The sequence below is a fragment of the Aethalodelphis obliquidens genome, unplaced genomic scaffold (assembly GCF_003676395.1).
Source record: "Aethalodelphis obliquidens isolate GAN/ISIS:26980383/991018 unplaced genomic scaffold, ASM367639v1 scaffold24, whole genome shotgun sequence".
Taxonomy (NCBI): domain Eukaryota; kingdom Metazoa; phylum Chordata; class Mammalia; order Artiodactyla; family Delphinidae; genus Aethalodelphis; species Aethalodelphis obliquidens.
In genome coordinates, this window is record NW_020837968.1 from 16512458 (window position 1) to 16538027 (window position 25570).

At 40.4% G+C, this 25570-nt stretch overlaps 1 protein-coding gene across 6 annotated transcripts in view; it reads left to right on the forward strand.

The window, feature by feature from the left end:
• Nucleotides 1-24182, forward strand: part of DISP1 (dispatched RND transporter family member 1) — a 202019-nt gene extending 177837 nt beyond the window's left edge. For all 6 annotated transcript variants that reach the window (XM_027122258.1, XM_027122262.1, XM_027122260.1 and 3 more), the window contains 6 exons: nt 4357-4386; nt 10943-11066; nt 11880-12007; nt 12351-12448; nt 14454-14551; nt 20554-24182. In XM_027122258.1, the coding sequence (XP_026978059.1) occupies nt 4357-4386; nt 10943-11066; nt 11880-12007; nt 12351-12448; nt 14454-14551; nt 20554-24165 (4090 nt within the window). In that variant the 3' untranslated portion in view covers nt 24166-24182. The remainder of the gene's footprint in view (nt 1-4356; nt 4387-10942; nt 11067-11879; nt 12008-12350; nt 12449-14453; nt 14552-20553) is intronic.
• Nucleotides 24183-25570: the final 1388 nt, after the last annotated feature.

A 25570-nucleotide genomic window follows, 5' to 3' on the forward strand; every position in this document is an offset into this window, starting at 1 on the left:
CAATCATGTCAGTGTCATCCACTCGCATACAGAAATGCTCTCTTGCGTGGGAGAGAGACACTCCAGCTAGTCATCTGGGGATTGTGCACAAGCAAGCTTATTTACGCTACAGCCTGTGGGAGTGTCATGGGGCATGCAAATGTCATCTGCCTTGGGGCTTTTTCTCAGCAGAAAAAAGGGCTACAACCCTAACCAAAGAACAAGCAGATGTTCCCAACTAAGATGATTATTTTTTATTTGGTTTTTTTTTTTTTGGCATGAGTTTTGACCAGACAGTATTAAAAAGGTGAATGAACCTTCGAAAAACATGGTTTCTCTCTTGTTTGTTTTTACCAGTTGTTATTTAGCAACACAAGGCTGAAGTTAGGGGGAAAAAATCATTCTGCAGATTTTATTAGATAGCTATTAAAAGTAGCAAATCGGAAAGAGGGTACAGATGGAGGAAGGCTATTTTTTTTTTTTTTTTTGTTTTTTTTTTTTTTTTGGCCTGCGGCCCCCGGGCCTCTCACCGCCGCGGAGCACAGGCTCCAGACGCGCAGGCCCAGGAGTCACAGCCCACGGGCCCAGCCGCCCCGCGGCATTCTCCCGGACCAGGGCACGAACGCGCGCACCCCCGCATCGGCAGGCGGACCCCCAACCACTGCGCCACCAGGGAAGCCCGAGGAAGACTATTTTTGATCATGAAAGTATGTGGTGGATTCCCTTGTTTGCCTCCTTAAACAAGTATGTTCTGGTAAGAGATTGTAGGGCAGAATTCAAGATGGTAACATCATGGACTTCCCTGGTGGCGCAGTGGTTGAGCGTCCGCCTGTTGATGCAGGGGATGCGGGTTCGTGCCCCGGTCTGTTAAAATCCCACATGTCGCGAAGTGGCTGGGCCCGTGGGCCATGGTCGCTGATCTTGCGTGTCCGGAGCTTGTGCTCTGCAACGGGAGAGGCCACAGCAGTGAGAGGCCCGCGTACCACAAAAAAAGAAAAAAAGATGGCAACACCGTAAACAATAAATCGAACAGGTTTCATGTTTTACCTGCAGTTGTGGTTTTGGTGTTTCAAACATCTGTTTGTCATGTCCATTAGTATAAAAACTTCAAAGGGAACTTATGTTTTCCCAGGAGGTATCTTTGTGGTAACCTTAGTTTTTCTTTTTCAACTGATGTCAACAATTTCTACTTATTGTCTCCAATTTAACATAAAATGAGGTCTTTACTCAAGCAGAAAGAATGTGATGAATATGTACTTGTTTCTGTCTCTTGGGAGCAAACTAGTCATAGATCCATGAATTTCTCAGTTAAAAAAAAAAGTTAATGGGGGTGAGTAGGAGGAAAAAGAATATTTACATTTGTTACAACCCAAAATGTATATAATAAAATATTTTTTTGCAACTGCTTGGTATGATTTACCCCAGAGCTATGGCTCTGGGGATCACCTTGGGTCTAAAGACAACAAAATCTGTTAACTTCTTGTGGAAATTCAAGAGATAGTTTTGAGGATGTGTAACTTGAAAACTGGGAGTGAAAAATTAAGACTTTGTGTACAAGTTAAGTGATTGGCTTCTTTGGTCAGTGTCTTACTCTCCCTCTCTGTAAAAAATAAATGTTCTCGCAAAGCTCATTAATAGCTTCATCGTTGGTGTTCAGATAGCATGTTCTTTAAAAAGCAGTGTGTGGTTGTAGTGATGGACACACAACTCTGTGGAAGTACTAAAACCCATTAACTCGTACAGTTTAAATGGATGAATTATATGGTATGTGAATTATATCTCAATAAAACGTATATTTAAAGAATCAATATATAATTATATTTGAGAAGATAGTGGGGTGTTTCCCTTGGTAGATTTACCCCCCAAAACGAGTGCTCTTCATGAGTTCTTCAGTAGCAGACATTTTTATTGAAAGCCCCGTTTGTGTAGAGCAAGTTTTCAAGTGCTTCACCAGCTCCTGGGGTTGTAGGTGTGGTCTTTCCCTCTGCACTCAGATGGCCTGGCTCGACCACATCCACAAAACTGATATTGAATTAGGCATGAGAGAAACAACTGTAAAAGATTTGGGGGGGAAATCACCAAAACTTAGATTATATATTGTAATTAGTGAACTCAGGCTATTCAAAAGTATCTGAAGTCCTCCAAAACTGGAAATCATAGACAATGCAGTATGGTAAGTAAGAAAAGATTGGCAGCTGAGTATACATTTAAATTTAAGTTACAATTAGATATTTAAGGAATGTATATGGCACTTTTTTTAGAATTTTTTACTTTAACCTTTCTGATTAGCTATAAATTAATGATTCCTGCAGCACTGAGGAATAAGAGGGCCTCTATTATAGGATTCAGAGGCACAAACGAAAATTTAGAAAATGTAGTAAAGTGGTAAAGGAGCTTAGGACTGGCAGATAGGAATGGGCTGAAGTTACAAAGTGCGTGTGTGTGTGTGTGTGTTTAATAGAAAGAGAGATAAACAAATAGAAAATAAAACTAAATTTTCCTATGTTGATATTTATGTCCTCATTTTCTTGCTATCCATTGACTACTGACTTCAAAGCTGTTGAACCTGAGAAAAGTAATAAAAGATGCTCATTCATTAATCAGCAAACTCTGATCTGACATCCACAAAGGACCATACATTCTACTAGGTTATGGAGATGTAAACACAAATAAGATGTGGTCGCTGGGTATGATTTAATGTCAGTTTTTAGCTTTTAAAAGTGAATTCTCTTTATTGTACATATATAAGAAGAATGCACTTTAGGGGGATTTCTTTAGTAATGCTGTGAATATTCGGTCTCATACTTGCTCGTAAAGCAACAAGTTCTCTTATGCTCTTCTTACTGGAAACTCTGACTTTAAATTCCACATCTCCCAAAAGAAATAATACTTCCTTTCCTGTATGACAGATGAGTATTTTATGATTATCCCTATGTCATTTCCCCCCCGGTATTAAAGACCGACACACACAGGACTGAGAACAGCAAATTAGGAATCAAGAAACATGAGTTCTCTCTACAGCTCTGCTCCTACGACCCTGAATGATCAAAGGCAAACTGAGGCCCATCTCTACAAATAGGACCGGGATGAAATTGGAATGTGTCTCTTCTCTAACATTGTTCCCAGTGCTTGCAACCTCTGGAGTTGTTCCATCTCCTTGAGTTTAGTATTTTTAAGGGGCTTAAACTCATTAACGAGGACATGTACATAAAGCATGAAATTTAGAACATATGCATCTTTCATGTAAACAGATTAATGCAAAGTGCGTTCTAGAATGTAAGTTCCATGAAGTTTGGGACCCTGTTGGTCTCATTCATGGCTATAACAGGAGTTAAATAATTTTTTTTAAGAATGAATACATGTATATTAGTGAGACATGTAATGGAGAGGGAAAATATGAAAGGAAACTTTAGATCTCAAAGAAATTCTAAAATAGGGCTCTAACTACTGGAAGAGTAATAACTTGAAGTAGAAAGACTAGAAGATAGATTTTTCATTTTGTTTTATTTCCTCAAAGTATGGGACAGCCTGGTGGAAGATTTCAGGTTAGGAGAGAGTACACAGATAGGAAATTTATTCATTTATTCAGCAAATATTTAAGTATACTCTCAGTATTAGTGTAATGGTGATCAGACTTTTTGATCTCACGACCCCTTTACACTTTCAAAAATTATTAAGGATCCAAAGCTATTTTGTTTATGTGGGTTGTATCTGATATGTGCCATATTGGAATTGAAACAAATTTAAAATTTGTAATTTAACTTATTTGAAATAATGACAGTAAACCCTTTATGTGTTAACATAAATAATATTTTTCATGAAAAACAATATCATTTCCAAAACAAAAAAAAAGTTTAGTGAGATGATTAGTATCATTTCACATTTTTGCAAGTCTCTTTGATGTGTGGCTTCAGAGAAGACAGCAGGATTCTCATATCTGCTTCTGCAATATCCTGCAGTCTGCTGTTCGGTTGAAATATACAAAATTATGGAGAAAACCCAGCTTTAAACAGGTATGGGGGTTAGAAAAGGGAGACCCTCACAAACTCTGTGAAGGATCTCAGGAACTCCCAGGGATCTTCATCCCACACTGTGAGAACCACTGTATTCCAGAATGGTGAAACATGAGTAGTGATTTGTAGCTGAAGAAGGAATACAATATTTCTAGTTGAAGAAGGTATTGATGTCCTATTTAAAAAAAAAAGATGTTGGGGGATCCTTGATAAGTAAGAAGCAGCCTGGATTGGAGACCTTTTTAAGCCTTCCAGGATTTTTTTGTAAAGAGAGATAACAAGTAAAATGTTAAATACATATATAAAGCATGTGTTTATATTACAATGCCTGTTTCTGATTGTTTTTTCTTTGCTTTTTTTCCAGCCCATCCAGACCTTTCAAGTTACCAAAAAGGTAAAGTAGTTTGGATTTTCTTATTAAATAAGTATGTGCTTTTCCCCTTTTAGTATTTTCTTTACATTTTGCGGCTGTTTTCACCTTCCTCGTTCATATTTTTGTGAAGGAAAACTAAATTTCTCTGAGTTGGCTGCTTGAGGAATCCTATACCTCCAAAAGTGGTTTTAATCCCAAGGTTGACATTTAGCCTTTAAATGCTATTTGGGTTTAATCATTTACATTTGCATAATTATTTTGAATCTTTCCTGTAATGGATTGGCTTCTCAGTGTCCTACTTATTAAGAGAAAAACTGTTCAGCCAACTACCATGACTTAAATTCATGGCCGTTTATTTCAGCTGGGTTGTCTGTGTTTCTAAACATTTTGCTGTCATGTTAAGATGGAGGTATTCTTTTATGTGGAAAATTTTAATTTTAGTTTTATAGTAGAAAAGCAAAATTTTAAATGGACAAGAGGTTCTGAAAAAAGAATTGTCTCATCAGCTGTCCTTGTACATTGTGTACATTGTGGTTCCAGATATAATATTATTTAAGAAATTCTTAGTGATCTTTGAAATTCATTTGCTAAAGAAGCTCAGATGCTAATAACCCTGAAGCCTATCTCAGGAGAGTCACCCTTTCTTTGGAGTAAAATTACTACATAAATTTTAATTAGAAACTCCTTCCACATTTAAAAAATATTTTTAAAATTATAATAAAATAGACATAGCATAAAATTTACCATTTTAACCATTTTAAAGTATACAATTCTGTGGCATTAAGTACATTCACATTATTATACAGCCATCACACCATTCATCTCCAGAACCTTTTTCTACTTTTCAAACTGAACCTCTATACCCATTAAATAGTACCTCCTCATTTCTTCCCCCCACCCCCAGCTTCTGGCAACCACTATTCTACGCTGTCTCTATGAATTTCATTACTCTAATATGTACAGTACAAATACTGTACTCTGTGGAAGAGTACAGTATTTGTCCTTTTGTGACTGGCTGATTTCACTTAGCATAATGTCCTCAAGCTTCATCCATGTTGTAACATGTGTCAGAATTTCCTTCCTATGTAAGACTGAACGATATTCCGTTGTATGCATATACTACATTTTATTTACCCAATTTTGCAAAAAAATTATGGAAAAAAGATGAAGGAAAGAGGTTTTACAAGTAAATATGGCATATGAAGAAAATGAATTTCCATTTTTCTAGAAATAATAGGGTCTTCTTAAGTGACCAGAAGTTTTATATTTTGAAAGGTTCATATATATTTGTCTCTGTTAATAGATTGGTATTTTTAAAAACCTGAATTTATTCTTTTCAGTATATACACATAAAAATATAACTTCTTCCTAAAATTAGCCTTTTCTGAGTCCCTTTCCTACCCCAGCTGGAAGTACTCGCTTCCTTCATTGAATTCACAAAACATTTTATCTGTATCCTTCTGTTGACCTGATTTTGTAGGTATTTGTGCACCTGTCTGATTTTCTGAATTAGGCTCTAAGTTCCTTGAGGGTAATATCCATGTCTGCTATTATTTTATTCCCAGAATGTCTGCCTTCTTACTATGTAATGTTAATTGTTGAATGAGTTTATTACTTCACAAGAAAGAAAGAGTTCTGTACTGTTTTCCTCTGTGAAATTCCATAAGCTTCAATCACTCCTCCCACTAAATTGATAGTTGATGCCACTAGAAATGTTATGATTAATGACATTTAGAAATGGGTACCTTTAAAGGCCAAGAGGAATAAGGGAGAGATATTAAAGGAAACAGAAAGAAAGAAACCGAGGAAGAAGAGATTTTTTTTAGGAAGCAAGCAGTAGCTAAAGTGTTAAATATTGCTCAGGTCCAAGAAGATGAAAACCAAGAGAGTTAGTTGACTTTGGCAGTTTCAGAAGAGTCACGAGAGCAAAAGCCAAGCTATCGGGGGTTAAGGATTGGGTGGTTGGTCAGGAAAAGGAGGCCTCAAGTCCAAGGTACTCATACTCTCTAAAGCCTGGCTCTCTGCTCAGAAAGGCAGGGGTGAAAGAGAAGAGTGTTTCCAGAAAGGCAGCAAAGGGCAAAAGAAAAAAGTCTTTGTAAGCTGAGAGGAAAATTTACTGTGGAGGGCCTTATTGTAATACAAATGGCCCATTTAAAACAGGCCCCCATATAATGTCACTAGAGCATAAGTTAGCCCTGTAAGACACTTCATTTGTTTTAACAGTTATTTCTGATCTTTTCCCAGAATAAACCCAATACTAAGGTGGCTGAGCATCTATGAGGGTATTTGAGGGACTTCCCATTGGATCCTCATGAAAATCCATCATGGCAGGAACAGCCTGGATCAGGGTGCCAAGCAGCCCGCCCACTTACTCAGATCCACAGTTTACCCACAAACGCAATCCATTCATTCTGTGCTTCTGAGTCTTACATACCTGTACTATTTGAGACTTAACCTACTGAGAAGTGCTGCGGATACACTTTTTTATAGAGCAGTGCCATGGGTAGCAACTGCGGGCCTAACCTATGCAGCTGATACAGCAGTAGGGCCTTGAGGAAAACTGTTCCCTGGTCAGTCACTGGAAAACGACTGCCTGCTGTCACCCAGCAGTTACAGAAGTGGATTGCGTTTACAATTATGCTGTATGGTCTAAAGAGTTACAAAATCAAGATCAGGCAGATGAAAGACAAGTACTACATGGTACGCAGAGGAACATATTATAGTAAAAAGAGTGGTCCTTTGGAAAATTCTTCCAATGCCCAGAAAAGCATGTGCAGGTTCTTTATTCAAATTTAAACTTAATTAGAATATGTACCTGGAACCCAGACTCACCATGAAGGGAATTCGCCAAAAAATATAGCGATAAAATTTATAGGTCATTTTTAATTTCCTTTACTTCTCCAGTTTTCCTGCTTTATTAGATGTTTTCCTTAATATTACAACCATTGTCTGGGTTTTGTATTATACATGAAACTTTTGTTTCCCACGTGGTGCCCATAGTTACGCAACATCTTAGAACAGACAGCAGGAAGCAGAAATAGCCTCAGCAGTTGTGTGCTATTTAGGAGAAACCCTTGTCTGAATGACATTTACTCAGAATAGCTGGGGCTTTCCCCCATGGTGCTTTATGTCCTCAGGATGGTGATTCCATTTCTTAAGTGCGAACAGTTGTCTCTAGGAAAGGTTAGCACGTGAAACATCTGCTTTGTGAGGAAGTGGACTTGTAATATAGTAAGGTTAAACGTGTTTGGAAGAAATGTGCCGAAATCACTAATGCCGTAAAGTTTCCATATGTAGTCAATGCATGGATATGGTATAGAGCAGTGCTGTAAAATCAAAACCAAATGTTTTCAAAGGCAAGAAAAAGCAATTATTGAATGAGGTTTTGAAGGTTGCTATGCATGTGTGCAGATTCTTCAAGAACACAAACAAAAAGTCATTATATGGGTAAATTAAACCACAGTATGAAAACTAAGCAATTTGGGGCCCACTGCCCTCTATTGATAACATGTTTGTAGGTAAAAATGCATAACTTCTGGTTCATTTGAAAGAAAATTGATCCGTTTAACATAAAGTGTAATGAGTAATTGTGTAAGCCTGGGGCCATTTTCATTTCATAGGGCTGATATTTTAAAGGTCTAAAATGTAAAGGACTCTTTAAGTCTGATGCAATGAAACAGAAAGTCGCAAATGGGCTATTGACAAAGGACTTTATGGTTCAAACCGGTTACTTTCATCTTAGTTTGCATTTGGTAGAAGAGGAAATGAAGTATAGCGAATATAAGCTTTGGGTGTGTTCTAGAAATAGGAACGCTTCTGACCACTTGGTGTTTACATTTGAACAACTACAATCAGCGTATTGTGATTTATTTGTTTTCATTACATTCAGAATTGTTCTTAAAAAGTTATTCCATCTTATCTAGCATAATTTTTCCTTAATGAGTTTTTAAATGCAGAATTTACAGTCTAGTGAATAATGTTCAAACTTGAAGTCCTTTGGGTCTAGGTGATTTTGCATAGAGAAATTAACTATAGGTGTGGCTTAGGAATTTAATTTTCAGATGACAGTTTGGGGAAGCATCTGTTTGTGGCAAGTTGGCTTATTCCTGATGTTTTCTGTTTCTCTTGTGTTTGAAGCAAGAGATGATATCATAGTGGTTAAGAGGCCAGACTCTAGAACCAGACTACCTAGGTTCCTTGCTTTGTGACCTTTTTTTTCTTTTGAGATATTATTGACATGTAACATTATATTAGTTTCAGGTGTATAACATAATAATTTGATATTCATATGTATTGCAAAATAATCACCGCAATAAGTTTCGTTAACATTCATCACCACACATAGTTACCAATTTTTTTTCGTTCTTGTAATGAGAACTTTCAAGATCTACTCTCTAAGCAACTTTCAAGTATGTAATACAGTATTATTAATTATAGTCACCATGCTGTACATTACACCCCCAGGACGTGCTTGTTTTATGAGCTGGGCCAGCTTGTGACGTTGAACAAGTTATTTAGCCTGCGTGTGCCTCAGTTTCATCTCATAAAGTTGTTGTGAGAATTATATGAGATGATAATCTATGTAAAGCATGAGAGCAACTGGAACTCCTAGTGGGTGCAGGCTATTATTCTTTATTTTCCTAAGGTTGCTTTTAAAAGAACAATAATCAGGGCTTCCCTGGTGGCGCAGTGGTTGGGGATCTGCCTGCTAATACAAGGGACACGGGTTCAAGCCCTGGTCTGGGAGGATCCCACATGCCGCGGAGCAACTAGGCCCGTGAGCCACAACTACTGAGCGTGCGCATCTGGAGCCTGTGCTCCACCACAAGAAAGGCCGCGGTAGTGAGAGGCCTGCGCACCGCGATGAAGAGTGGCCCGCGCTTGCCACAACTAGAGAAAGCCCTCGCACAGAAACGAAGACCCAACACAACAAAAATAAATAAATAAAAGAACAATAATGAAAAATGCCTGTGCGAGTGCTCCCTTAACGCATAATTATGTTATATTTTAACTTCCTTATTAAAATTTAATTTGAATATCTCCGCAAAGGCAGATCTATGAATTTGAGAGATCAGAATATAAAAACCAGCCCTCTATTCTTAGAGACATATCATAGTTTTTTTCAGAATAATGGTTAGAGCCACTAGCTTTCTTTAAACTGCTAGCATGATTTTGAAGAAAAACTCAAAGTATATGAGCAAGAAGCCTATTTCAAATGAGCCAGAAATAGCCATCAGAGCAGCTCAGTGAGCTAAATAACACTGTTGAGAATTTGAGAATAATTGTCCACAAGTTAAATGTTTCATTTTTTCTCTAATAAAAATTCAAGAAATCTGAAGTTGGCAGAATACATTATGGGTTTTTTTTGTTTGTTTGTTTCTTTGTTTTTTGTTTTTTTGCGATACGCGGACCTCTCACTGTTGTGGCCTCTCCTGTTGCGGAGCACAGGCTCCAGACGCGCAGGCTCGGCAGCCATGGCTCACGGGCCCAGCCGCTCCGCGGCACGTGGGATCTTCCCGGACCGGGGCACGAACCTATGTCCCCTGCATCGGCAGGTGGACTCTCAACCACTGTGCCACCAGGGAAGCCCGGCAGAATACATTTTGAATTTTAGAAAAGTTCAGTCTAGTCAACTTCTATGGAGCACTCAGTTCTTATAGAGATCTGGAAGCATCAGGTTAGGAAGGCGTGGTCCAGGATCTTATGGAAGGGCCCAGAAACAGATATTTCAGTGGAAGGTGGTGAATGAGGGTGTGGGAAGGGTGTTGGAAGAAATGGCTTAATGGTGGGATTTGGTAACAGAGAGGAGTTTCTGAGGCGTAGTAAGAAACTAAAGCCAGCCTGTGGTGGTTAGAGAGTGAAGGGAGGATAGGTACATACATGGGTGTTCATTCATCTAATCAATAGATGGTTACCAAGCACCTTTTAAAAGGCACTGTTCTAGGCACTGATACTACACTAAATCAACCAGTCAGTCAATCAACAGTCTCTGCCCTCATGGAGCTCACAATCTAGTGGATAAGTTCATTATAGTTTTAGCTAAATGGAAGGTTAACAGGTTTATGGGGAGGTTTCAGTTTGGTTTGGTTATTCTTATGACTTACACTACCTGAACCTGTTTATGGGCTGAGCTCTTTTTCAAGAACTGATGGAGTAAAAGTAGGGAGAAAGGAATAACTGGAGAAACAAAAGTTCTGAAAGAGACTGCAAGGAGGATGGAGCCTCTGTTAAAATATATTTCTTTCCACTTAGAAAGTGTAGATTTAAGAGCTTCTTCTTCCCAGGCACAGATGTAGCAGTGAAATGTTATTTGTCAGGAATGGACATTATTCTTACTCTCAACAGCCTGTAGCATCTGACCACTGCTACTTTATCACAAATAATGAGAGGACAGTGATCTTCCAATTTTCTACTACAATTATGCGTAAATGCTTATAATCTCATGAGATCTTTTACTGATAAATACCTGTGTTGGGTCTGAAATAGGAAGATTTAACAAATTGCTCTCTTAGGTAGCAAAAAAAACTTTACTCTGCTTCTAAGAGGCTTTCTTTGTGATCTCTCTCTGCGTTTGTAGTTATGCAGCCCTGATAGCAGACTGGCCTGTGGTTGTCTTGGGCATGTGCACTGTGTTCATCGTGGTCTGTGCCTTGGTTGGAGTATTAGTGCCAGAGCTTCCTGATTTCTCTGATCCATTGCTGGTAAGGAGAATTGCACTAGTAGAATCTGTTTATTTTCTTTAGCCCTCAATCGTCTCAAAAGATTAAGTATTTTAAGACATGTTGCATTATGTTATTTAGTGTCCCATCTGTTTTAAAAACCTTCTCAAGCCATCAGTAAGTATACAATTCTCTTTCTGAAAAGTAGAGACATGTCTGTATTCTCAGGTTCTTAAAAGGGGTCAGGTAACTTGCTCACCATCAAAAATCTGGAAATTTGCTTCTTGGTCTCCATGTTTAAACTAAAAAGCAAAAAATTGGAGAATCTGCAGACTGTAAAAACGTCTTCAAAAAGTCTTGAAGACTGAATGTCACCTTTTTTCCCAAAGACGTTAAAGGAATTTCAGTATTACTGAGAGATTGCAGGGTCTGTTTTTAAGTAAATATCCCTCAGAAGTGGAATAGTGAGGAAAGTATGAGCAAGGATAATGATAAACTCTTTGTAAAACACTGTTGCATGCATAACACAATTTAATTTGACCATGATTTTTTTATAACATAAAAATAAATGCCAGGTATGAATTTGGAAGAGAAGCTTCAGATAAGTTTTTTTTTCCTCTTTCCTGAGACATGTAACATACCAAAGAATCAAACTGTTTGTCACAGTAAATAGGTGATCATTATTATGTCAAGTCATCTTGTCTTAACGCAGTTCGCCTCTGGAGTAGCTGTGAGGAACGTGTATATCTTCTGTTGAAAGCTATACATCACCTTGACATTGCCTTCCCAAGCTGTTATAACTATACTTAGCCTGAAATGAAGTACACTAATGGAATTTGTAATATTTTGCCTTAGGGTTTTGAACCAAGAGGGACTGCAATAGGCCAGAGACTGGTCACATGGAATAACATGGTGAAAAATACAGGATACAAAGCAACATTAGCAAATTACCCCTTTAAATATGCAGATGAACAAGCCAAAAGGTAATCATTTATTAACTTTTAGACAAACCACTGCTAACAAATTCCAGTTTTAAACATTGCCTGAGCAAAAAGATTACATCTAAAATGTGTGGCTCAAAATCTTTGCACTGAATTTGTTGAAATTGTCATTGTCTTTTAAGATTTTGTTGTATATTAGTGAGGGTTTGGGGTTTTTCTTCCTTTTTCAGAAGTGAGAAAATTAATGTTGGCTGCTTATGTTCATCCTTCCGACAATATCAAGCGCTTCATAGGTCATGACTTTGAGGTTGTATTGTTACCAGTAGGCTTCTCAGCCTTGAAATAGTGGGGACTTGATTGAAGATCAAACTGTGTTCCATTTCAGCCATCGGGATGATAGATGGTCAGATGATCATTATGAAAGAGAGAAAAGAGAAGTTGACTGGAACTTCCACAAGGACAGCTTTTTCTGTGACGTTCCAAGTGAGTGGCTTCGTAGATGACAAACCTTTCAGAGTTTCCTGGGATTGAACATGATTGATAACCTAGACTGTCAAGAGTAGGTGGCTGGTCACACAGCTTCACTGTTTCTATCGTGCTTAAAGGGGTTTTAGCCTAATTAACTTGTAATTTTACTTCTCTAGGTCAGTCAACCACTAATCTGAATTTAGTTACCTAAAATTAAAAATTAATGAGAGATGACTGAGTTATATTCGGTTTTAAGAAAGATATAAATCTAATAAAATTCTTGACCTTGCCCCAAATCTCAACACATTTAAAAAATTCCTTGTACATTTTTTGGATTGAACCCTGACATAATCTACAGTATTATCAAAAATTTATATCTACATTGTTGATTCATTCAAAAAGCCTATATTAATAGCCTTCTTGTGCCAGCCTTGTCATTAGACATTACAGGTAGCCAGATGAACAAAATAAAGTCCAGAGGTCCAAAGCTTGAATGCCTCATGGACCTAGGTCATATATGAATGAGAAAAGTGAGCTGGGTTAAGAATGCAGGAAGTGATGGTGATTGAGGAGAATGCAGCAGAATGTGACCTTGAAAAAAAAAAAAACCGAGGGCCCAAAGATTGTAAGAAATTCCCGGAGGCCAGGAATCCAGATTTCAATGTGGAATCACCAGATCTCTAAATGTTGGCAGCAAATTCACAAAATAAAATTCGCTGTAGCCTAGAGTCAACCTGGTCTCTGTGCAGCTGCCAGGAAGGAGGAGTTCACGGCCTCAAGGAAACACATGGCAGTTTGAAAGTCATTGATTAGCCCTCATGGTTACGGATGAGGAATTGCAATAACTCCAGTTTCTGATTAAGTGAATATTAACATTGAAGCTCTTCTGGTTTCACCTTTTTGTTGTTGTTGTTGAAAATCCTTCTAAAATTTGTTTTTTCCCTATCTTCTTAGATCACTAGAGGACCTGATTGGGTCTTTGATGTTTCTAGATCTTGTCAAACCTCAGGGTCTTTATTTGTCTTGAAGACAAGAGTTTACTAAAGAAAACTTCGTGACCCTGAAGTTTTTCATGTAATAAAGCTTTATTCATAAATTTGCAAATTGATTTTCTTTGTCAGCACCATTAGGCATTTTAGATCCTATAAAATGAATCTACTCTGTTTCAGTTGGTTCATATTAATTTTTTTAATGGCTGAGGAAGCAGAAACAGTACTTACTGAGCACCCGTTTTTCAGTACCTCATTTAATTCTCACACCTATTTGGGAAAGTGTTGCTGTCTTTATTTTACAGATGAGGAACCAAACCGAGGCTCAGAAAAGTTGTTAGTTGCCTAAGATCATCCAGCTAGTAGATGACAGAACCTGGTTACACCCAGTTCTAACTCTAAAGACCATGCTCTTTCCAGGATATCACACAGCCTCCCTTATTCAGAAATATATTTTGTATTAGTATAATTTTCAAAATGTTTTTTCTAGAACTCTGAACACTCAACCAGAATGAGGAGTATGTCTGTGATCCTGGCCAGCGTTCTGTGTTTAGTTGGCTGTTTTTAGTGCTTTTAAGCTGATCACTTGCCGTCTTTGCTCTCTAGTTAGCTGCCAAAGAGAACATCCTTATAATCCATTCCTGATACTCCCTGGTGCACCATTCTTTGATTTTATATACCATTGGGGTGATGTGTTGTGAAATGAAGAGGGAGGCGTTCAGTTGATTTTCTGCTGAAAGTTCCTATGGGTTGCTCTTCCTAATTACAGTCTGATCAGAACTAGATATGTTACATAACTTCTACGATTTTTAAGATATAGTGAGTAGACAAAGGCTTTGAGCTAAAGCAATATTATAGCATTACTCTTTAAAATTTTTTTACATTTTTCTCCTGGAGTTTAATGAAAGACAGGATTCCCTACTGCTAATGAATTCCCAGGTGGTTTCCCAGTTTGAATTCTTTCTGAACGCGGAGTCTTCTGAAATAAATGAATAATTTATAACCCTTTTTCTTTTTTCTCCTATCACCAGGTGACCGATATTCCAGAGTAGTATTTACTTCAGCTGGAGGGGAGACATTGTGGAATTTACCTGCAATTAAATCAATGTGCAATGTAGATAATTCAAGGGTATGTAAAGTAAAACTGAAATATGTTTAGCACAAATAAGGTTATACTTTTGAAACTCCTTTTACTGCTGACCCTGGTGCCTGATCAGATGAAAGCACTCAAGTGGCTTACCTACCGAGGAGTAAACACCAGCAGAGTGGCTTCGCATTCTTTCGGATCCCAGGATCAAAGTGTCTCTGCTTCCCCACCTTTAAAACAAACCATCTTCCTTAATAAAGAACTCTTTTTCTTTCCCACTCATGTTTTTGTCCATGATAGTCTTTTGTATTATTTCACAGCTTATTTCCTTTCAGGATAATAGTTAAGCCTTTTTTTTCTTCTTCTTTTGTTGTATTTTATCTTCCTAATCTAGTTTCATTGTTCACTCCATTTTCCCCCTGAGGCGATTGTCAGCATCTTAATTATGCAATGAAATGCTCACCTTTCTGGCAATCAATGGGTCCTTTGGGCCGATGACCTCAAAGGAAAATTTAGGGCACAGGCTAGGAAAGGGGACAGCAAAGGGCATAAATACAGTATCTATGGAAATGGCCAAAGTAATCCAATCCAGATTGTTCTGAACTCTAAACACCTTGCTGCTTTACAAGACAGAAAGATGCAAGAAGACAGCACCAGAAAGTGTAAAGTCACCTACGGAGCTTGGAAGAGCTGTCAGTTTCTTGTGTTCAGAGGTAGTTTCTCCAAGTAGAAACTGCTGTCTGATGTCACTAGTGGCCTTGCCCAAGCACAGTAATCAGGTAGAAAAGGAACTCGTGTTCTTAGCATAATTCTAAAATGTAAAATCACTGGTCAGTTGAAAATCTAATCACATGCCCTGCTGAGAGCTAGACTGACAATCCAGTGCAATGACCTGTTCTATCAACAGGGTTTCTTAATGGAACAGGAGGTAGAAAGGACTCTTTGAGATAACCCACAGACCAGCATCTCATTGTGCTGATCTAAGTACGTTCTGAGAACTGAGTGGCTTACCCAGGTCACCTAGTTGGTTGGTCCCAGATCTCCTGACTTTATTCTTCATTCTGAAAGGCTCTTTATATATTTTGAAAATAACTTTTGCATTGATTAGGATATCGGAATTTTCTGTGAGTGACATCTTGTCTCTGTGCAGCTCCAAATAGACCAAAGTCACAAACTATCTATAAACAACCCAAAGTTTCTTCATCAGTGGTCAATTTTTATTTGTCATATTTTCTTCTGTTCTACAGCTATCAGTAGGTTATTTAGAAGCTATGAACATACTTCTTGTTGTGGGTTACAACCCTTCTCATATAGAAAGTTAACTCTAAATTAGTGTGTATGTAGAGCACTTGCTATGTGCAAGGCTTTATGCTGGGTACTTTACTTCTCTCACAATGGACCTGTGACCTTGGAATGACACCATTTTTTTTTTTATTGGAGTAAAATTGCTTTACAATGTTGTGTTAGTTTCTGCTGTACAATGAAGTGAATCAGCTATATGTATACATGTATTCCCCTCCCTCTGGGACCTCCCTCCCCCTCTCCCCCACCATCTAGGTCATCACAGAGCACCGAGCTGAGCTCCCTGTGCTATACAGCAGGTTCCCACTAGTTACCTGTTTTGATGCATTTGCAAAATTTAGGCTGTCGAAAAGAATCGATATCTGCTTGTCTGAGTTTTTTTTCCTACTGGGCTCATAATAAGGATTGGATAGCTGTGAGTTCAAGTCTGTAATCCCTGGCAAGAACGTAACAATTTGTGATCCTCTTGTGAAAATTTGAGGAACAGACCCAAGACACGTACATCTGAATGAATGGTCAAGCCAATTGCAGATCTACACCAATAAATGAATAAACAGAATCATGGCCCCCAAATACAACCTCAAGGAGCATGGTTGTAATTTTAACTTTTTAAATGAAATACTTTTTTGCCAGTTGCAAATGCCCTTGTATTCTAGTCTCAAACTCTGCTATGAACCCAGAATAACATATGTTTCTCATAGAGATAATGTATTCAGTGATATCTTAAATAATAACTATTGGTCAACAGTTCAGATTTCAGACTATTACTGTACTTTTCTGAGTCTCCCAGCTCAAGACCCTTTGAGGATTTTTATTTGTTATGGCGGTTTGAGCAAAATGTGTCCTGAGGCTACTTGGCAGTCTTTCCCTTTTTTCCCCCTCAAATCCTAGCTATTGTACCTAACCACTTAGTTATTAACAACTATCAAGTTGAATGGGACACACACCAAATGGTACAGAGCAGAAGAGCTTAATTGTTGGTGGGTTGACTCCAGAAAGCATCTGGTAATCAGTGTAATGTCACGAGACCAGGTCTTCCAGTGGCCGCCTGCCTGTGTTGATAATACGTTGAGTTCAAATTCCAGATCCCATTTAAATTACATGCCACTTACACTCGTAGTTCAGATGGGCGCTGGTTTCCAGAGTGAAGAGCTTCTGTTTCTGATGCTCGTCTACCTCCTCACAGAAATGCTTGGGTTTTTTTTTAGACTCTTTCAAAAGGAGCCTCAGTTGACTCCCCTGATCTCCTTCACTACTTTTTTCTGCACTTTGACATTCCTATGGGACACACTGGCAGAGAGTCATTAATAACAAAGAAGTGTGTGTGTCTCTAATCTTGACTCTGCTGGAAGCCCTTTACCCTATTTCTTAGTCTTTGCATAGTGTAGATGTTGGAGTTCAGAGGAATCAGCTTGTAGAAGGGATTTGGTGACTAAGACTCATTTTACTCGGGTAGCTTTTGTGGACAGCTGGAATGTCCCCCTCACACGCTTACAGGACCCCAGAAATGTGTTTCCTGATGCTTGTTTTAAAGAGAGCTGTGGAGCCCTTGCTTTCTTCCTCTCTAGGCTCCCTTCAACTTTTAGTACGTGAGGAACTTGGTCACGTGGGAAAGGAGTGTCTAGCAGTTGATTGAACCTGGTATTAAGGGCTTAATTTTCTTCCCTTTTTTCTTCCCTTAGCTTCTTAACATATCTCCAACTTGGCCATTAGTTTTGAAAGTTAAGGTATCATTTAAAACCCTGCTGGTTTCTTCTTTTTCTCTCCTCTTCCTTTACTCTTATTTGAAGCCAACTCCACCCCTGCTACTATCTAACTAGGGAAGTGTGCAAAGATGTGTTATCACCACATAAGCAAGATGATCCCTAAAATTCCTGTTTGTGAATACCTAGAATGAAAAGGGCATTCCTCATAAGAGTTGCAAGAAATTGCTCTCGTTAACTCCATCCTTATTTTTATAAACTTCAAAGATTTTAAAATCATTCCTGTCAATCCCCTTTCCCAAGAATATGGCAAAGATGCAGCTGCCTTCTGCATAAAGATACACCTGCTTGCCAAGCTCCTCAAGCCCCACAATATAAAATATGACTCTGTGTTGAGTTATCTCAGTCCCAGATGACTAAGTTGTGCCATTATCCCATCGCACTTACAGACCTTGGTACTCTGTCCACAGGTTCACATAGACCCTTACACATAATATGCTGCTTCTCATGTTGAATTGTAACGGTTTGTTTTCTTGTCTGATTTCCCTGCCTCACTGTGAGCCACTTGAGGGCAGGACCACTTTGCCTTATTTGTCTTGATAGGTGCTCAATAAATATTTTTCCTTCTGGATGGATGGATGGATGGATGGATGGATGGGGACATACTCCCTGAAAGCCTAGAAAATCCTTGAGCTCCATTCCTTTAGATTCAGGGCACTGGCATCCAACTCAGGATAAATGTCTTCTCTCTGTCCTTATTTCTTACCCTCTAAAAGAGTCCTCAGAAACTGTTTTCCAAAGGTTGTACATCAGCCATCACCTTTGAATGTGAGGACTGGCCCTCCAGAGGCTCATTAGCATTTATTTTTGATAGCAGCCATCAAAGTAGTATTTGGTCTGTGTTTGTCATGTCCAACTTTTAAATCTTTGGTCAGATACACACATAAAAAACCCCTGCAATTCTTTGAAAGGGTTATTCAAGGACAGAATTCTGTGCTTTCATTTCCAGTTTTAGCTGGCAACCCTATTTCCTTTATCTTTGGCTTTTGGTTATTTGAGCAAGTACAAATATGGTCCTTCTAGCTGATAGTGGGTTTCGTAATGGATACAGTTCATTTTCTTCCATCTGAAAACTGTCAGACATTGGGGTTGCGTTACCTTTCTTTCAGTTCACCAGGCTGACCCCAGGGACTTGCCTGTTATTCCTTTGTGGGGTAAACCTGGTTATCTGAGAGATGCTATTCCAGGGTTTCCTATTATTTATTAGGTGGTTCAGTTTCCCCTGAGTTAGCACATGTGAATATTTTAACCTACAAACAATTAAATATTAATTATCCTATTTTATGAAATGTCAAGTAATTATCGCTCTTTAAAAATGAGCTTAAAAATTAAACCTTTGTTAAGATCAACATTATTTTAGTACACTTGTATAATAACCCTTTGACTCATTTTTCTTTACCCCCAATAGAGTATCTTAAAAAAAAAAAAAAAACACCCAACTTTTTATTATGGAAATTTTCAAACAGAGGCAATAGTAGAATGAATCCCTATGTGCAGGTCACCCAACTTCGGCAATTCACAATACGTGGCCAATCTCCTTTCATCTGCACCTTGCCCCTGCAGAATAAGTCCCAGTAAAGTGTCTTCATAGCCAAGTTACAAGTAACTTGGTTCTTGGATAAGTCTAAGTTCTAAAGAGGTGAATTGTGCCAGCTTCTCTTCTACTTTGAGAAAATATTTCAACGCGTGATTGATAAAGCCTACTTTAATAAAAGGGAAAGGGTGGTTTTAATCTTATTAGAAAAAAAAGAATACTCATGCCCTTCTTGAACTTTGGAGTTTCTTCCCTGGAACAACCTTTGGTAAATAGAGATGAGGGAAAGTGATAGGAGTGGGTCGTCTTTAGCCCTGGCACTTCCGGAGAAGTCTCTGGACAGGCTCAAGAGCAGGGGGGTATTTCTTATTCTCACCCTCAGGGAAGAGGGGCCATTTGTAACTTACAGATTTTTAAGATGATGGGATTGTGCAGGCTTCACTCTCATCTTAGCAATGCCAGCTTTGACATCGGAACAAATTTCAATTTTCTATAACAAGAACAGCCATAAGAAGGAAAGCCTTCTCCAGGAATAGTGTTCTAAATGAAATACTATCCACGTTAAATCCAGAATTGTTCTACTTACTAATATGCAGCAGACCCCTGTTTACCAAAACAGAACATTCCCCAAAAGGGGGAGTTAGCCAACTTGAATAAACTTTGAAAGATGTGGAAGAAATAATTAAATTCCTATTGAAGTATTTTATTACTTGTGTATGTTTATTTAAAATCGTATATATGTATATGTATATATATATATATATATATATATATATATATACACACATATAATTTTAATTTAGAAACATTTTCCCCCTCTACTCATGTATCAGGAAACAATTTTATTCCAGGTTTTTCATGCGTCTTTGGCATCACTGCTTCTGATATTACCAGAATCACTTTTTTGAGTCTGACAGTTATCTAGAGACTATCATCTTTGCCTCCAAGTTGATTGAAATATAGTACCTTTGTCACCAAAAATTTCACGCTGATTACCAGAGATTTTAGGCAAAGCCACAAATTCGTTTTATATATCAATCGGGCAATTGTTCTCTTAATTAATCCCATAGGTATACGTACATAAGCTTCACAGCCTATCCACTTTATTGCTTTTTAAAGTGACTTTGAAAAGGCTTGTTTACTAAAGAGGTGTTAATTTTACCTCCTTTTTGAAACCAAACTGGCATTGATTGAAATTGTTTCACACTTGTATGTCATCCCCAAAAAGGAGTTCGTTGTTCAAAATGAAGTAACCTAGTGAGCCTTCTGCAGCAGAAGAGAACAGATTCGGGGGGAAAACTCACCTTGTGTTCAAACTGGTACCTAATTCAGAGGATGATTCTATAACTTCTGTAACTTTCCTGTCCCTCAAGGCCACCGTCATTCAGACCTTTATGTGAACTGATTTTAAACGTCAGTTCTTCCGCGTGTCTCTGTCTCTGCAGATCAGATCTCATCCGCGGTTTGGTGATCTCTGCCAGAGGACAACGGCTGCTTCCTGCTGCCCCAGCTGGACGCTGGGGAACTACATCGCTATTCTGAACAACAGATCGTCCTGCCAGAAAATCGTCGAGCGAGACGTTTCTCATACCTTGAAGCTACTTCGGACCTGCGCCAAACACTACCAGAACGGCACCCTGGAGCCAGACTGCTGGGACATGGCGGCCCGGAGGAAGGACCAGCTCAAGTGCACCAACGTGCCACGGAAATGTACCAAGTACAACGCTGTGTACCAGATCCTCCACTACTTGGTGGATAAAGACTTTATGGCCCCAAAGACAGCCGACTACACACCCGCTTTGAAGTACAGCATGCTCTTCTCGCCCACAGAGAAAGGGGAGAGCATGATGAACATTTACTTGGACAACTTCGAAAACTGGAACGCTTCTGACGGCGTCACCACCGTCACCGGGATTGAGTTTGGGATCAAACACAGTTTGTTTCAGGATTATCTTCTGATGGATACTGTGTATCCTGCCATCGCCATCGTGATCGTCCTTTCGGTCATGTGTGTCTACACCAAGTCCATGTTTATCACTCTGATGACCATGTTTGCCATCATCAGTTCCTTGATTGTGTCCTATTTTCTCTACCGCGTGGTGTTTAACTTTGAATTTTTCCCTTTTATGAACCTCACCGCGCTCATTATTTTGGTGGGCATTGGAGCGGATGATGCTTTTGTCCTGTGTGATGTCTGGAACTACACCAAATTTGACAAGCCTCACGCGGAAACCTCAGAGACAGTGAGCATCACGCTGCAACACGCCGCCCTCTCCATGTTCGTCACCAGTTTTACCACAGCGGCTGCCTTTTACGCTAACTATGTGAGCAATATCACAGCCATCAGATGCTTTGGGGTATACGCGGGGACAGCTATACTGGTGAATTACGTTCTGATGGTCACCTGGCTTCCGGCCGTGGTTGTCCTGCACGAGCGGTATCTTCTCAATATCTTCAGCTGCTTCAAGAAGCCCCAGCAACAAATATACGATAACAAAAGCTGCTGGACGGTGGCCTGTCAGAAGTGCCACAAAGTCCTTTTTGCCATTTCGGAAGCGTCTCGAATTTTTTTTGAAAAAGTATTGCCGTGCATCGTCATTAAGTTTCGCTACCTGTGGCTGGTCTGGTTCCTGGCCTTAACTGTGGGCGGGGCCTACATCGTCTGCATAAACCCAAAGATGAAGCTGCCCTCTTTGGAGCTGTCCGAGTTCCAGGTGTTCAGGTCGTCCCACCCTTTTGAACGTTACGACGCCGAGTACAAAAAGCTTTTCATGTTCGAGCGCGTCCACCACGGAGAGGAGCTCCACATGCCCATCACGGTCATCTGGGGTGTGTCCCCAGAAGACAATGGCAACCCCCTAAACCCTAAGAGCAAAGGGAAGCTGACCTTAGACAGCGGCTTTAACATCGCCAGCCCAGCTTCCCAGGTCTGGATTTTGCAGTTCTGTCAAAAACTGAGAAATCAGACATTCTTTCACCAGACCGACGAACAGGACTTCACCAGCTGCTTCATCGAGACCTTCAAGCAGTGGATGGAAAACCAGGACTGCGATGAGCCTACCCTGTACCCGTGCTGCAGCCACTGGAGCTTCCCCTATAAGCAAGAGATTTTCGAACTGTGCATTAAGAGAGCCATCATGGAGCTAGAGAGGAGTACGGGCTACCATTTGGATAGCAAAACCCCGGGGCCGAGGTTTGATATCAATGATACCATCAGGGCAGTCGTGCTAGAGTTCCAAAGCACCTACCTCTTCACACTGGCTTATGAAAAGATGCATCAGTTTTATAAAGAGGTGGACTCGTGGATTTCCAACGAGCTGAGTTCTGCACCCGAGGGCCTCAGCCACGGCTGGTTTGTCAGCAATCTGGAGTTCTATGACCTCCAGGACAGCCTCTCCGACGGCACCCTCATCGCCATGGGGCTCTCGGTGGCCGTGGCCTTTAGCGTGATGCTGCTTACAACTTGGAACATCATCATAAGCCTTTATGCCATCATTTCGATCGCCGGAACTATATTTGTCACCGTGGGTTCTCTCGTCCTGCTGGGCTGGGAGCTAAACGTTTTGGAGTCGGTCACTATTTCGGTTGCGGTCGGCCTGTCTGTAGACTTTGCCGTCCATTATGGGGTTGCTTACCGCTTGGCCCCGGACGCCGACCGAGAAGGGAAGGTGATCTTCTCTCTGAGCCGCATGGGCTCTGCCATCGCCATGGCCGCGCTCACCACCTTCGTGGCTGGGGCCATGATGATGCCCTCCACGGTCCTGGCTTACACCCAGCTGGGCACCTTCATGATGCTCATCATGTGTATCAGCTGGGCTTTTGCCACCTTCTTTTTTCAGTGCATGTGCCGGTGCCTTGGGCCGCAGGGCACCTGTGGTCAGATTCCTTTACCCAAAAAACTCCAGTGCAGTGCCTTCTCCCACACCTTGTCCACAAGTCCTGGTGACAAGGGACAAAGCAAGACACACACTGTGAATGCTTATCACTTAGATCCCAGGGGCCAAAAAGCTGAAATGGAGCATGAGTTTTACGAATTAGAACCTCTGGCAGCCCACAGCTGTATGGCCTCCGAGAAGACCACTTATGAAGAGACCCACATCTGCTCTGAATTTTTCAGCAGCCAGGCAAAGAAGTTAGGGATGCCTGTACACACAGCTTACAACAGCGAACTCAACCAAAGCACCAAAAATGAAGCCAGCTCTGCCTTGTTGCAGCCCTGTCTTGAACAGCACACCATGTGTCACTTCTTCTCTCTGAATCAGAGATGTAGCTGCCCAAATGCCTACCAACCTTTGAAATATGGCCTGCCGTCTTGCCAGCAGATGGGTGACTGCTTGTGCCACCAGTGCGCTCCGACTGCCAGCAGCTTCATGCACGTCCAGAACGGCCTGGCCCCTCTGAAGGCTGCACACCAAGCCCCCGAGGGCTTCGTGCATCCCATCCCACACATCCACCACTGTCCCTGCCTACAGGGCAGAGTGAAACCTCCTGGAATGCAGAATTCTCTGCCCAGGAGTTTTTTCCACCACCCGGGTCAGCACATTCAGGCCCAAGAAAAACTCGGTAAGACCAGCGTACACAGTCTTCAGAGCCTAGAAGAGCAGCTTCCAAAGATGGCAGAGATGTCGTCATTGGTCTGCAGAAGCGCTGGAGCTTCACACAAAGCGTGCTGTGCTCCTGAGACGCACCAAAGGGGACTCTGTAAAAACAGAGACATCGGGAACGTGGAGGGCAGTGGAGGGGCCGCAAACAAGGACTCCAGTTCAGTGAGTCCGACCGACAAGGCAGAAAGGCAAGTGGAGCCAGGCCTGTCACAGACTGATGTCATCGTAAACTCAGAACACTTGAGTCAGAATGAACCCCAATTCATCTTTAACCATTTAATGGGGGAGGCTGGTTATAGGTCCTGCCCAAACAATCCACAAAATCGTGGCAGGATTGTGAGAGTTAAGTGCAGTTCTGTGGACTGTCAAATACCAAACATTGAAGCCAACGTGCCTGCTGTATTAACACACTCGGAACTTTCTGGCGAAAGTTTGTTAATAAAAACACTTTAATAAATATTGTATTAAACCAATGCCTCAATTGTTCCTTTGAAATGGAAGTAAAATCCAGAAGTTTAGAAAGGGAGTCCAAAACTACAGGAACAAGCACGTTTAACTTTGTCAGAAACCATGAGATATTTTCAGATTCCATATGAACAATCAACAAACTCACTTATCTAATAAGTGTTAGCCATTTGGGATTTTATATTTTCAAAAAGTACAGTTGTTTTTTTACATTTATACCCAGCTTGAAAAGTTATTGTCTCTTTCTCTCCACCCTCTCACAGCAGTGAGTCAGAGATTTAGAGTTTGAACTATCTAGAACTTTCATTTCTCCCTGGCAGTTGTATTTACCTGATACCCTTATTCTGGTGCCTTTGTTTGTCAGTAATAAGGACTTTTGATGGCTCCAAACAAACACTGATTTTAAGAGAGCTACTTCAGTTGGGCTCCAGTAACTAAACAACATTAAAATTTCTATTTTTAGTGAGGCTTCATTCAGAAATGACTCGCCAAGCATTTAAATAGTGCATTCCACCTGTCTGCACAGGTAGACTTTACATGAAGCCAATGACCCATTTATATCTAAATTGGTGTCTTTTGTCCACATTAGCCAAAATGTATAGTTGTTCCATGGTTACATCTATTCACCCAGGAATCATGGGCACCATCTTGTGTCAGGCGACAGTGATGTTAGTGTCACAGAAGGGAAAGCACAGATGAAGAGAGGTGATTACCTGAAATTGTGCTACATTTCTTAAGATAAGTTGCATCTTGACCAAGAAAGCCCCAGGTCAGATGAGCCCCAGCCCCCTGAAGCAGTCAAAATAGAGGAACTTGTTCTATGCAGGTTTGTTTCCATCTCTGCCCCTCAGGGGATGTGTTCAGACGGCTGCTTTCTCCTGGGTTCAAGTGTCTCAGGATGTGCACGGATGATTTTACTGGGCAACCAACACCTGGAAATGCTGAGCCTGCAGCCAGCATCTTAAATGACACTCATACGTCTTGTATTAGCTCAAGCTCCAGTCCTTGAGCTGTTGGAGCACACTTTCTGGGTAATTCTTCAGATGACATAGCCTCCTTACAGGGTGTCATCTGATACTGTGTGCATTCCTGCCCCAGACAGGGAGAGTTCCACTGCATTCTTCTTCCTTCTGGGAAGTTTGGTCCTCTGAAGAATATCGGAGGGAATATTTCTAAATACAACGTTCTTTCCAAAAGTTTATTTTCTAAGGATGGTTTTCCAACTTAGATCTGCGTGTTATTCAGGACCTGAAAACAGCTGTCAAGAGTTGGGAGGACGGGCTTCCCTGGTGGTACAGTGGTTAAGAATCCGCCTGCCAATGCAGGGGACACAGGTTCAAGCCCTGGTGGGGGAAGATCCCACATGCTGCGGAGCAACTAAGCCCGTGCACCA